At 40.1% G+C, this 13,282-nt stretch overlaps 1 protein-coding gene across 3 annotated transcripts in view; it reads left to right on the top strand.

Moving 5' to 3' along the window:
* Positions 1-13,282, top strand: part of abca2 (ATP-binding cassette, sub-family A (ABC1), member 2) — a 72,051-nt gene that overhangs the window by 20,900 nt on the left and 37,869 nt on the right. For 2 of the 3 annotated variants that reach the window (XM_047341277.1, XM_047341275.1), the window contains exons 2-6: positions 2,382-2,475; positions 3,242-3,244; positions 9,508-9,619; positions 10,498-10,661; positions 12,579-12,700. In XM_047341277.1, the coding sequence (XP_047197233.1) occupies positions 2,382-2,475; positions 3,242-3,244; positions 9,508-9,619; positions 10,498-10,661; positions 12,579-12,700 (495 nt within the window). The remainder of the gene's footprint in view (positions 1-2,381; positions 2,476-3,241; positions 3,245-9,507; positions 9,620-10,497; positions 10,662-12,578; positions 12,701-13,282) is intronic. The other variant, XM_047341276.1, reaches the window with a different exon arrangement.

Genomic DNA, 13,282 nt, shown 5'->3' with positions numbered 1-13,282 from the left:
ACTTTACTGATCCACTTATTGGTTCTTTCTTTATAACAAATGTTTTTTTTTATCAAAATTATTTCCTGAACGGGAATAACATTTGTTGTATTTTAAATATAATAAAATATAGAGTAGCAACAGCAAAATTACCACACATCTAACTGACATTTCCCATGTAATTATATATAAAATCTAGTTGTAAGTTAGTTGTAAGTTGCTATCCCTGTTTCATTCTCTCTTGCTACTGGGCTCCACTGGAGGAACAGCTGGTAGGAACTTCCTCAATAGTGTGGTGAATAAACTTCGACATTCAGTTTTAGTTGTGGCTTGTTTATTGCAGTTAACCATTAGCCTATAACAAGCTTTGATGGAAAGAAATATCGCTGCTCTGCAAGTTTATGGCTATTTAATTAGTGTTATGATAAATCACTCAACACTATTAGCTTTTACTCGCCAATGTTTTCATGCACGCACAGTAATAAGAATGTAGTTCCTGTCTACTTGAGTATTACACTGCACTTCACCTGATGCCATGTTCTTCTTTGTGTCCTCTCTGTGTCCTCTCTTGTGTCCTGCTTTGTCTGTTTGGAGGAGCTGAACCCTGCCGAATGTCAAACAGCGTCACAGAGAGCAGAGCAGGGAGGAGAGGCTGCAGGCACCATTAACACCAACATATTTTACAATCCACTAATCTCACTCACTGGTCTCCTCGTGTACAAATAAAATGATCTCTGTCCTTACAGATTTTGGATCAGATGAGCCCTGGAATCCCTAAGAAATTTGAGTCACCCTACTGGTGCATCCACATATTTTTTCACATTTGTACACACAAATTATTCTTACATAAATGAGCAAAATGCTCGAGCAGTCAATATTTGGTATTCAACATTTTCAGACGTAACAAAATTAGGTCTAATATAAAAGTACAAACTATAAAAAAGTGTGCAGTTACATTATGTTCACACTGCCAGCCTTCGTGCTCAATTTAGATTTTTTTCTAGATCCAAATTTTGTATGTAGCTGTTCACATACTTTTTTTTAAATGTTGCCAGTATCAGACTACAATCTGAACTTGTCATGGCCCTGATGTGACTAACCTCAAGAAGTTACACCCAGCATGCAGTGTACAGAGGTAAACAAGGAGAGGAAGTCGGTAAAAAACATGGAGGCGACAGATCTGAGCGTTCACGGTAAACTTTTTCTCTTGATGCTTTCAAACACAGTCCAGTTACAATACGATCACTAAAGTTTTGTTTGTACAGTGTCACCCGTAGTGAGGTCTTAAACCTCACTGTCCCTCCACTGACTACCTCTGTCGCAGCTGTCTTCCATGTTTGTCATCCCCAGGTGACTCCGACCAGCCCCTTCGCCTGCACAAAATCATGAGGATACAAGTGGCATTGAATTTGGATACGGGTCACATGGCTGTTGAGACTGAGGTCGCATTTCAAAAAGTCTGATTTGTATCTGACTTAGAAGCACATATGAAAGTGGCCCAAAATCTGATTTGAAAAGAAAGGATTTCATGTGATTTGTGTCTGTCATTGAACAATCAGATCTGGGTCACACAGGGAGGAAAAATCAGATTCGGGCCACTTGGGCCTGTTGTGTGAACATAGTCATTGATCATTTATATCCAGACATACTCATCATCACACTGTTGTTTCTCCTCTCCTCTCCTCTCCTCTCCTCTCCTCTCCTCTCCTCACGAGCAGTCTAAATGTGATTTATGAATTGCCAGCTTTGGCAATGTGCTTGCTGCTGTGTGTCCAGTTGAGAAGCTGGCAAATGGAATTCTTAGCTACCGACTGTATTTTTTGCCAGACTGGGAACTAATGAAAGATAAGAAAAAAGGAAACAGAGTGAGGACAGAGGAGGAACACTTTGTTAGAGGGTAAATGTACTTGGCACTTTTACAGTATAAAACAGCAGCTCATCATTGCTTAGTGAGGATGAGTGTGTAGTAGGACAGACAGTACTGGAATAAACTCTAATCAGTGTGAGTTTATGTGAGTGTCTTTCCTTCATATGTCCACTGTGCACAGTAGATAGGCTGCAACACATACGAATGATACACTACACATGTTTTGAAATGACTGCCACAGTGGAAAGGTTTTGTCAGTGGCAGCCATAAGCAGAAAGTGCATGTTCAGCAGATTGTACATCCTTCACACTCCCTCCCTGGTGTAATGGATTTCTGTGTGACAGTACGCAAACTGAATCTATTCCACAGTGTGAGCCACGAGCAGGGAGATGGGAAGTGACAAGGACAGCGTGAGAGTATGTGAGGTAACCATAGAGGAGGATCACTGAGCTGAAACTGGACCTAGTGTTGGCCAGGTTTCACAGAAAATGCAGCACAATTAACATTGTCCCCTTTTTGTCTTTTTACCATCCAGTGGGTCCTGGCCTTTGAGATCTTCATCCCGCTGGTCCTCTTCTTCATCCTCCTGGGCCTGAGGCAGAAGAAGCCAGCGATTCCTGTCAAGGAAGGTAGGCAGACATATTGGGACATAGACGGAGACGGCAATGTGATGGCTCCCGTTATTCAAGTCGATCAACACATTAATAACATTGCACCACATATCCCTGCCTGTTGAATGGCTCACAGAGTGTTATTAAGCATATTGGGATATTTTCGCTAAAATGATTTTTAAAAACACCTCACTCTGATCCCTTGACCTTGTTAAAGCTTTATTTATACTGATATCTATATTGGTACTACCTGATATTTCCCCACATACATCCGTCTTCTTGTGGGATAAATGCATGTTTCCACTTACGAAACAGTCTTCTCTTCTCAAATTCCTTTTCTTTGTGCTCCATTAATTGCCACATGTGCATGTAAACAAAAATTTTATGCAAATAGGAACCGCAGCTGGGCTCTTTTGTATCTGCAGGTTTAGTGAATACACCCTGCTATTTGTGGTGACACAAACTGTTGTTACTGACGGTAATTTAACAGTGTGGCTGGAACAAATTTGTCTTTTCTTTTCTGTACATGGTGGTAAATAAAAGATGTGTTTTCTGTGCCTTACAAATGATTTGCCCCAGGAGAAGCATGTGAATTTCTTTAGTTATACATCATCCTTTTAAAACACAGTAACATAGCTCTACAGAAAAATACAAGTAATAAAAGTAGCCTAATAATCCAAAAACATGAATCTAAAACAATTAAAAAACATTCACAATAAAAATACCCAGTAAAAGCCATAAGGCGAAAGGGAGTTTTAATATACATTTAAAATAGGACACTGAGTGTGTCTGTCTTCGCTCCTCAGGCAGTAAGTTCTACTGTTGAGGGGACTGTACAACAAAGGCCTGGTCACCGTTAGTGACAAGTTGAGATCTGGAGAGCAATTGAAATCGATTAGAAATAACAGTGGATCACAGATATGAACTGGTGCCTGAAGTTCAAGGCTTGAAAAAATGGCTTTAAAAATTGTTTTGATAGCCTGGCAGCAGTGTTTTGTATCAGCTGTGGTTTTTCTATGTTTCACTTGCTGATCAGATGTGAGGGGACCAAGAATAGACCCTTGTGAAACCTTCAAAATAGAAGAGCGCGAGAGGAGGAAGCATCTCAAAGCACAACAAGGAAAGAACCTGTTAGAGAGACATGAGGTGAACCAATCCAGAGCCACATCACTTATGCCAAGACTGTTTTTCACTGATTAACCCCCCTCGTCCCCAGTGCTAGAGGGTCAGCTGAAAAACAACAGAGCCTTTCGTGAAACTGTCTCAAATCAATAAGCACTGTTTTTTTTGTGCAATCCATGAGCCCTGCATAGAACAGAGCACTGACATCTACTACTTATTCCACAACTGTCTGTCTGTATGTGGCTGGCTTATCTCAAGAACTGTTCTTCTCTCCCCCTTCACACATGAGATGATATGATATTGTTAACACCTGCGTGAGCAACGCGGCTTCAGCAAGTCTGAACCTCTATCAGACAATCGAGGTCTCGCCTGTTTCTCTGCGCATCGCATGCGGTTCACAGCAAAATAGACTGAAAATGATCTTTCACCACAGTGTCAATGTTCACCTGTGGAATATGTGGAATACTTTTATTTCATTAAAGACAGTAGTTATACCAGAAACCTCACAAAGCAGCTCCGCAGCAGAACCTCAGCAGACACGCTGCCTGTGTGAATTACAGACAACTGTGGCGCTCCTTCATGCGAGCAGTGAGGCCTGAGCGTGAGGGCCTGAGGAAGTGCAGTGTCAAATTTGGTACAATTTGGACGTGCACATAAGTTAAATGTTAATAGAATGTGTACAAGAAGGTGACCAGTGCTCTGTCGATCACGATAACAGAGCGTTCATGACAAAGGCAACGACAACAGATTCTCCAGTTTTGGGCTCTGAGTACTGAGTCGTGCTTCATCAAACTTTGAATACACAGGTGAACTGCTCTTTTTGCAGCAGTGGTGCAGCTTGAGGGTTCTGTGAGTCCTGCAGCAGGTCTTTATTCGCTGCAGCTCAATTACTGCAGGTCACCATTGCAGTTTCAGAAGGAAAGCTGCAACAAGCATCACCACAGGACAAGCAAACAGCCCATTCCAAACAGGCATGTGTAGAACAGGCTAATCTGTTAAGTCCCTGTGAGTGATGGTTAGGGTCATATTTACTTCTTCTCTATTCAACATCATGGACATGTAGAATAATTCAGGGGGTCTAGAAACTTTATAGCATACAACTTTATGTGTTCTGCTGCCGTCAGAGTTTGAATTAATCGTAAGAAAACGTTACATGCGACATAGAAAACACCTGTGAAATGATGATACTGTAAGAAGCACTCGTATTCATTTATATTTAGACTGCAACGCTCCTGCTTTAATGATGTTAGAGATCATTTTTGATTCTAATTTAAATGCATCTCTGAGTTGGTATGTGTTTCAGTAGAATGATGTATTGACATTTTAAGCATGATTCTATTATTGTTGCACAAGTATTTAGTTTCCTGTTGTTGATAAAATCTCCACAGTGGCAGCTGAGTGACATCTGACGTGGCTCTGAGATCTGAGTTCTCGCATCATCAAAGTTTTAGAGGCATTTTCCATTAAAGTTCCGCAGACTGATTTCATTCCTTATTTACATTTGTACCTCCTTCCACTTGTGCACACAGCACAAAATCCCTGAGGGGTTGAGGGGAGGGATGGTGGAGGTGTACACTTGTGTTAGAGTGACGTCCTCTGTCCTCCACTCCACCTTACTCTGCTGACTCATTTCTGCCTGAATCTGTCTCCATTTTGAAGGTTCAGTGTGTAGAATTTAGTGGCATCCAGTGGTGGAATTGCATATTGCAGCCAACTGGTTCCTCCTCACTACACCCTCCCCTTCCAAGAATGTCAGAGAACCTATGGTGGCCCTAATGTGACATAAATATATGAGAGGCCCTCTGTACAGCCTCTGTAGAAAGTGAATCAAAAAAAATATTCTTAGTTTCAGGTGATTTCAAATAAATCATATCATTATAAATATAATATTTTATTGCTCAATCCTACACACTGGACAGAGAAGGGTTTTTGTTCATATGCTGCTGTTAGAAATATGTGATTTGCCTTCCACTGTGTACTGTGACTCCATTAGTTCACCTTTTATTATTTAGTTTAAGTTTAATTTTGACTTTTCCAATGTTTTAGTTTGTTCTCAGTGCACTTCTTGTCACTTGTAGCCACTGTAGCACCCAATTTATTTGTTCTTTTGTTTTTTCACTTCATCTCTGTCTCGTCTCTGCTGTTCTTCCTTTTTTTGTTCTTTCTTTCCGGCTCTGTTTTTCTTTCTCCTCTGCATGATGCATGTTCTCAACGTGTCGGACGGACCAGTGTGTAAGTGTCACCATCACCTCATTTTATCCTGACACCTGATTGTGGCTGACGTGATACATTCATGAAGCCTTTTACTGATTCCTACATATCATGGACGACCATCTCTGAGAACCTGCACATTTCAGCCACTCAGAGGCTCATAATACTTTTGTGTTTTGATATTTGTTGAATTCACAACTCCACTGTTTTATTAACAATCTTGTTTGTATGAAGAACCAGTTATTCTGAATGAGAAAGTTCTCTTTCCTTAAAGTCATGGATGCAATAACAAAGTGGATTCCTTGTATAATAATATCAACACAATGAAAAAAGATGGTGCAGCTTTGTGGCTGCTCCACATGCACTGTGCATGTTTTGGTTCTTCTGCCAGGATAATTGGTGGATAGAATCAAATATCACTGTAGAGCACTCCATACACAGTACTTTTTCTACCACACACCATTGATCCTCTGTCAGCACAGCCGTCAGGGGCAATTTGGGGTTCAGTATCTTGCCTAAGGACACTTCAGAATGCAGACTGGATAAGATTATCTAACCACCGATCTTCTGGTCTGTGGACGAACCTCTCTACCTCCTGAGCCGCAACCGCCCAATGTACAGTATGCGTGTTGGGCAACTGCCTAAGTCGTGCATAATACTGTTTTGATAATGAGCCAAAAAATATCAGTAAAACACTGCACCTCTACTTTACGAAAAAAAATCACTTTGCTCTGCCACACGATAAAATTCTGCAAACAATGAGCATGACACTCTTTTCAGTATCGTACAGTGCATTTATAGCTTCTGGCCACCGTAGATTCTCATTGAATTGTCTTTAGTGGAAGAGACCTTTCTTGGTTGAATAGATGTTTTTTCTTTGCACATGTTTCCAACTTCCAACCTTTATGAGCCTCTGAATGACTAAAGTGTGTGTGTGTGTGTGTGTGTGTGTGTGTGTGTGTGTGTGTGTGTGTGTGTGTGTGTGTGTGTGTGTGTGTGTGTGTTTACATTCATTTACCTCCCCCTGTGAGTGTGTTCCTCTAAGTGACTGAGCTCCATCATCACCACAGAGGAACACACTTATATGAATACTGATGTAAATAATCTGATTTGTACACACAGTCACAGTGTTCACAGTAAAGTCAATGAAACAATAAATGTCTATGTGACCGACCATTGTCACACTTTTGGTTTGATTATTTCTTTCAGAAGTTTACAAACGATTTAAACATTTGCTCTTCAGTTTGTTTATGTGCAGTGACTGAATTATACAAGACACATCTGTGCTTCCTGTGACTTTAAATGTGCATCCTCTGCCTGTGTGCTGTGGGTTTTGTGTGTTTGGATTATTTGTGGGTTACAGAGTCAGTTGGATGCATCTGACTGATTCTGTGAAACCGCGTAATTCTTGTTCCATACATCAGGTTGTGTACTAAAAGCTGTCTCTGTTAACTTAACAATGGAGTGATGATGTGGTTAACACCTTTTTCTCAGCTTGCAGGTCAGAGAGGACAGACGTCAATGAGCTAAAGAAATTGACTTATTTTTACATTTTCCACTTGCTCCCAGACTCATTTCCATTATTCAGACACTAAATGACACTGTGAATTATCACTTGATAATTGATTGCTAGACCCTTTTACCATCAACAAAGCACCTTTGTATTATTCAAGGTGATGCGTATAAATTCTAAACCCATATTAAGCAAATCTGGATTTAACTAAAAAGACTGTGGGCTCTCTAACTTCCTGAGGTTAAATAGCAGGAGTGTAAATGCTGGCAGTTCAGCTTCACTCTATTCTTACTTTAAAGTCATGAGCCATTCTCTTACAAACCTAAATATGTTACCAAGTAGAAGATACATACAAAGGATGTCAATAAATGTCCTAAAATATATGGTGCACATTTGACAAAAAATGTCAATGTCTGCTTAATCATTAATTAAGTTAAAGCTTAATTAGAATAATGCAGATCGCTGACTTTAATTTCTACTGAGAAGTAGTCAAGCTCCTCATGTCTGACATATTTCACTCCTTTGTCTGCTATGTAGAGGTATAGGCCAGAGGTTTAGTGTAACTTCATCTTATCAGGAAAGTAAACAGTGTCCTGGCAGCAGCACACAGGACAGGTTCATGTAAAAATAACAGCAGCCAAAATCCCTGACACGTAATGATGGTCCCGAGTGTTTTACAGTCAGCAGATATCAGCGAACATAACGTCCTTTTCAGACATAGAATACAGTGTGAGAGGGCTTTGTCACTCATGAGTTAGTGCAGTTAAAAATAAGAGGAAGAGTTTCACTGCAACAATAATGGATTGTAAAACTCGTTGAAGCTGTAGGTAATTATTTTGATTAAAGCTAGGGTCGCTAATCCTGGAAGACCTGGCAAGAGCAGGCTACACTTGGAGACAATGCAAACGATACATCCCACCCTGTCAGCCCTCTTGTCGAAGCTACATCCCCAAAACACATGAATGCACACTGACAGCTGCTAGATGCTGACCTTCCTGTGACTTGTCTCTGCTTCAGCGGTGTGTGTCTCCCCACCTGAAGACCAGTCATGCACAGTTAGAGCCCAGGTAGACAGGTTGGTTAGTGACAGACAGGCACGCCGAGTGTCTTTATCACCACAGACACTGTTTTCCATTCATACAACTTTATTTATTGATGGCCTTCAGGACGTGAAGAGGAATTCAATAGTTAACATTAAAAAAGATTCAGAAACAAATGACAAACCCTATCTTCAATGTCATGAGACTAAGAGATGCATCACTGTGCCGTAACCAAAATACTTCCACATGCCGTTTCTCAGAAGCTCTGCTGTCACAATTGTCTGCTCAGGATGCCTTTGCTTGCTAGCGGCCTCCATTTTTGTAGCAGAACAACGTAACATTACTGGCTTACTTTGTCCTACTGATAGGTCAAGAGGGCATGCAATAGGTCAAACTGACAGTGATGGCCTTCTGCTAGATCAGGAGACAAACTACTCCAGAAAGGCTGATTTCTAGACAGTATATTTTGTCAAATACAAACTCCCCCCCCCCCACGTTCAAATGAATAAGAAATAATAAAAAGAAGTAGTTAAAATATAAAACACATTCTTCACAAATGTCTTCATGTAAAACATAAGTACATATTATTCCAACCGTTATGAAATTATAATATTATTGTCATCAGAGAGGGACAGGTGGATGATATGGATGATGAGAGGGAGTGAGCTGGAGGACAATAGGAAGTGTTTTGGTGGGTGGATGTACCGCACAGGTCCCACACTCACACACAAGCCGAGCCGTACAGTAACCACGGAAACATTGCGCGAATATCAAGAGCTGAAGTTCCCTTTTTTTCCTGAGCCAGTCAGCATTCATGGACAGACGAGTAAAAATATCACGGGCCGTTTCTGAGCAGCAACACGATGAAAGACCTGTGTAGTCAGCGTTGACATGTGGGAGCCTCTCTGACCATTAGCTGCTCTGCTGCCCTTCAGGTGGCGTGTCTGACATCTTTTAATCCTTTCCCACTCTAACACCGAGTCTCTCCTTCTGCTTTTCCATTTCTCATTGTCTCTTTTTGCTCCCCTGATTTTCTTTTCATGACAAACTCCCTACCTCATCCTCCTCTTTTTCTACATCTTCATCCTCTGTATTCTCTTTACCACCATCCTGCCCCATCCTCTTCCTTTGTCTATGGGTTTGCCCCCCCCCCCTCATGTCCAGCCTTTTACAGCGCAGCCCCGCTCACGTCGGCTGGCATCATTCCCATCATGCAGTCTCTGTGCCCAGATGGGCAAAGGGATGAATTTGGTTTCCTGCAGTACAAGAACTCCACGTGAGTAGATGTAGTCACTGATAAGTCTCAGAAATAGTTTTTTAAGTGCAGTTGTTTGTCTTGAGTGATTCGTTTCTATCTGACATTTAGACTGTGAAAACCCATGAGATCAGAGAGCTTTGTTTGAAAGAGTCAATCCTCTCCTTCATTTATTGGAGACATTCCAGTGGTTTGACAAAAAAACTAAACCCAACTCAACTTTTATTATTTCAGTACCACAACACTTTTCATATGCATCTTGATTTTGTATATTGACCACACGTGATACTGACACATACCAAGTTTTGAATTTCCTGGAAACGCATTTACATCAAAGTCTGAACAAACAACACTCAGGACAATAGAAAATAGTTTCTTATTAAAATAAAATGGATACACTAGTTACATTCATCAGTAAGAAAAGTATCATCAATATAAATAGATGATATTTCTTAATTTAAAACAGACTGGTATTTCTTAAACAATTAATGACCAAGACTTTATTTAATTTCACTGTGCTAATGCAGTTGCAATATATGATTTCACTCATATATTACAATCATTCTCGCAATTTTGAAATCCTTATTAATGGAGAAAATACTACATTTGTGGGTCTCTCTCCCATCTTGACGGGGATTCGCAAGGCATTCTGGGAAACTTTCATAGCCCTTGGTTTAAATTGTGGGTCTGAAAAATCGCAGTTTCGAGGGCTGTACAGCCCGAACACTTTGCCCTACTCCTCCATCCCAACAAGAATCAGGACAGCCTACCCCTATGCGTGAACGGGCAAAAGGGGAAGGGCTAAGGGGTAGGGAGAAGGGGTGAAATGGTATACTTCCACATGTCAAGCTTTTCTTTTGATGGAGAACATTTTCTGTCTCTGTTGTCATGACTCTTAGTGTTACCCAGCTGCTGGAGCGGATCCGTGAAGTGGTTGAACAGAATCGACTCTTCACGTCTGACCGGCCTGGTTTGGGTCAGGAGCTGGAGACCCTGCAGCGGCATCTGGAGAGTCTCAGCTCCACCCCCTTACCACCGGACTACAACTTCAACAAGAGCCAAGGTCGCACACACAGCCATTCTTTATCTGAGGTGTTGGTGTGATGACACTTTATCTTCCAGGTGTCTGTCTAGTCATTTGACTAGATAAAAAAAATACTTAAATCTTCTCTGACACAGTTGGAGAGAATGTTTATAAGGAAAGGAAAAGTTGTCATATCGAATCATTCTAGCCAACAGTTTCGCTGATACCGATTAGATTAGATTAGATTAGATTAGATTAGATTAGATTAGATTACACTTTATTGTCAGAATGTCTTCTGAAATTTGTCTTGCATCCCAAGACGTCCATTGCCTCACATAAAGACAAACATATATCGATATGAGTGATAGGTCAGTATCAGCAGAGAAAAAAAATCTATCTAAGGTATCTATAAGGTAAAGTATCTCTATCTAAGAACTTAGAGCATACAGTCTTTTATAATATTTACAATCTATACTGGGCAAATAATCAAACATTTAACTAAACCAACATCACTAGCCTATTTTCAGTCACATTAAGAGCTCAGTAAAGTCCTTCCTTCACACAGGCTGCTGCCGACCCCTTGAAAATACAGAGTAAGCAGAGTTGGCATTGATCCACTCTGTTTTAAGCGATGTCATTTACCATGCAGATGAGTCAGTGGACATTCGTCTCTCAGTCTCTGTGCCATGTTCATACGTCCATCCCATGGTTGTGAATGCTATACCTCAGGAAAATGTCATCAACTTCAGCACATTATAGGACTCAATGAACTGAACTGATTTGAATTTGGTTTTCAAAGGTCAAAGGTCACTAGGACCTGACTTTTATTATATATATCAATGTCATCACTACACATGAGTCTTGACAGACAATGAGGCAAATGGCAGCTTGACTGGTTGGCGGAGGGATACACCCATGAGGTTATTCTTGTGTGTGTTGAGTAATTCTCACATCAAAATATTGGTAAGTTACAAAAAGCGTTGATGTTTGAATATCAACAGTAACAATAAAGCTGATAAAGGATCAAAATGACATCAACAGCTCTTGTGTTCAAGTTGTCTACAGAATGTCATTGCACAGTCACAGAGCCATGGCAAGGTTATATAAAGTGTATAACCTCTTATATAACCTGTAGGTCATATAACAATACAATACATACTTATATACAGTATATTATAAGTTTTTTTGAGTGTGAATATCAAAAACAAAGACTATCCTCTTTTTGTGAAGAATACATTTTCTCCATCTGCAGCTTCCACCAAGAGATAAAAGCATCTGTGTGTGTTTTTATGAAAATCACAGCATCACCACAATGCAAGCGGCGTGGGCTTCATGATTCATTTGGAATCACAATAAAGCAGAAAAAATGAGAGCACAGGTGGACGATAATACAAATAAATATGTGCTGTTTTTTCTTTGTCTTTTTCTGTGTGCTCCTCTTTCTTTTAAAAAAAATTTAGTTGAAGGTGTCACATGACAAAGAAAGCAACAGTGCAAATAGAAAACATCCATTTTCATCACCATCATCATATACTACTGCAACAAATAGGTATTATAGTATACTTTATAGAAACAAGTATTATATAAGATATGGTTCGAAAACATGTGAACCTTTTTTATTTAAATTTTACTTCAAAGGCAAACATTTTGGGGCAGAAATTAGACATTGATCTTAAACCTTTGCTGGATCAAAGATGTTTGATGGAGATGGCTCCAGTTTAGACTTCATAATCTTTATAATATGATGTCACAGATAACACTGCAGAAAGACTAAATCTTAGATTTCGACCAGGATATATATATACGAATGTTATGTTGGAATGTTGAGACTGACGGCTGGTTGTTTGTCCAGAAGCTGATCAAAGCTCTCACCTCAGTGAATAAAGTATGCATCCACAGACAGAAAGGTCACTTTGAAATAATTCTGTGTGTATGTATGTGCATGTGGGTGTGCAGGCTTCACACTGGCCAGCGTGCTGAAGAATCAGTCGGCTTTCCATCAGTTCCTGGTGAAGAACCTCTCCCTGTCCAACTCCACCAGCAGCCTGCTGCTCAACATTCCAGTCAGCGTCAAAGAGGTGCTCCACTGTTTCTTAAGTGCAGGCCGTCGGCCATTGTTTGCATAATATGATCAAATTTGAACAAATGCATGTTTTTTGCTTTTCTTGTAACAATCTGTACGGAAACAAAACATACAGAGCAGGCAGGAAACAAAGCCACAGAGTTCCAGGAAAACACCCACACAAAACGTGACAGAGAGTTGAGAAAAGGGCACATTATTTTTCTCTGCATTCAAATGCTCCCCGAAAGGTCCCATTTTAGAAGATGTAAAGTCAAGTGATTTGAAGTCGAAACAATACTGTAAACAAAATGTGTTGTATTTATGTGTTTAAAGAGTTTATGATGTGTGGATCTGTCCAGATTTTCACATGCAAAATTTCTGTGAAAATTCAATCAAATGTCAAACCTGTGAAAACATCTAAAAGTTTTTTGAAATCCTAAATTCATGGTATCATGGGAAACATACTTTTTTTTATTGTAGTAACAACATGAGGTCATTTTTTTCCCTGAGTAGTGGGTATTTTTGTTAGCCACACTGTGGTGGCTATGGGTATCATGGTTTTTAACACAAAGTAATAATCTTGTTGCATGTCATAATC

This window comes from Hippoglossus stenolepis, chromosome 9 (assembly GCF_022539355.2).
Source record: "Hippoglossus stenolepis isolate QCI-W04-F060 chromosome 9, HSTE1.2, whole genome shotgun sequence".
In the NCBI taxonomy this organism is placed as follows: domain Eukaryota; kingdom Metazoa; phylum Chordata; class Actinopteri; order Pleuronectiformes; family Pleuronectidae; genus Hippoglossus; species Hippoglossus stenolepis.
This window is presented reverse-complemented; position numbering and strand designations above follow the sequence as displayed.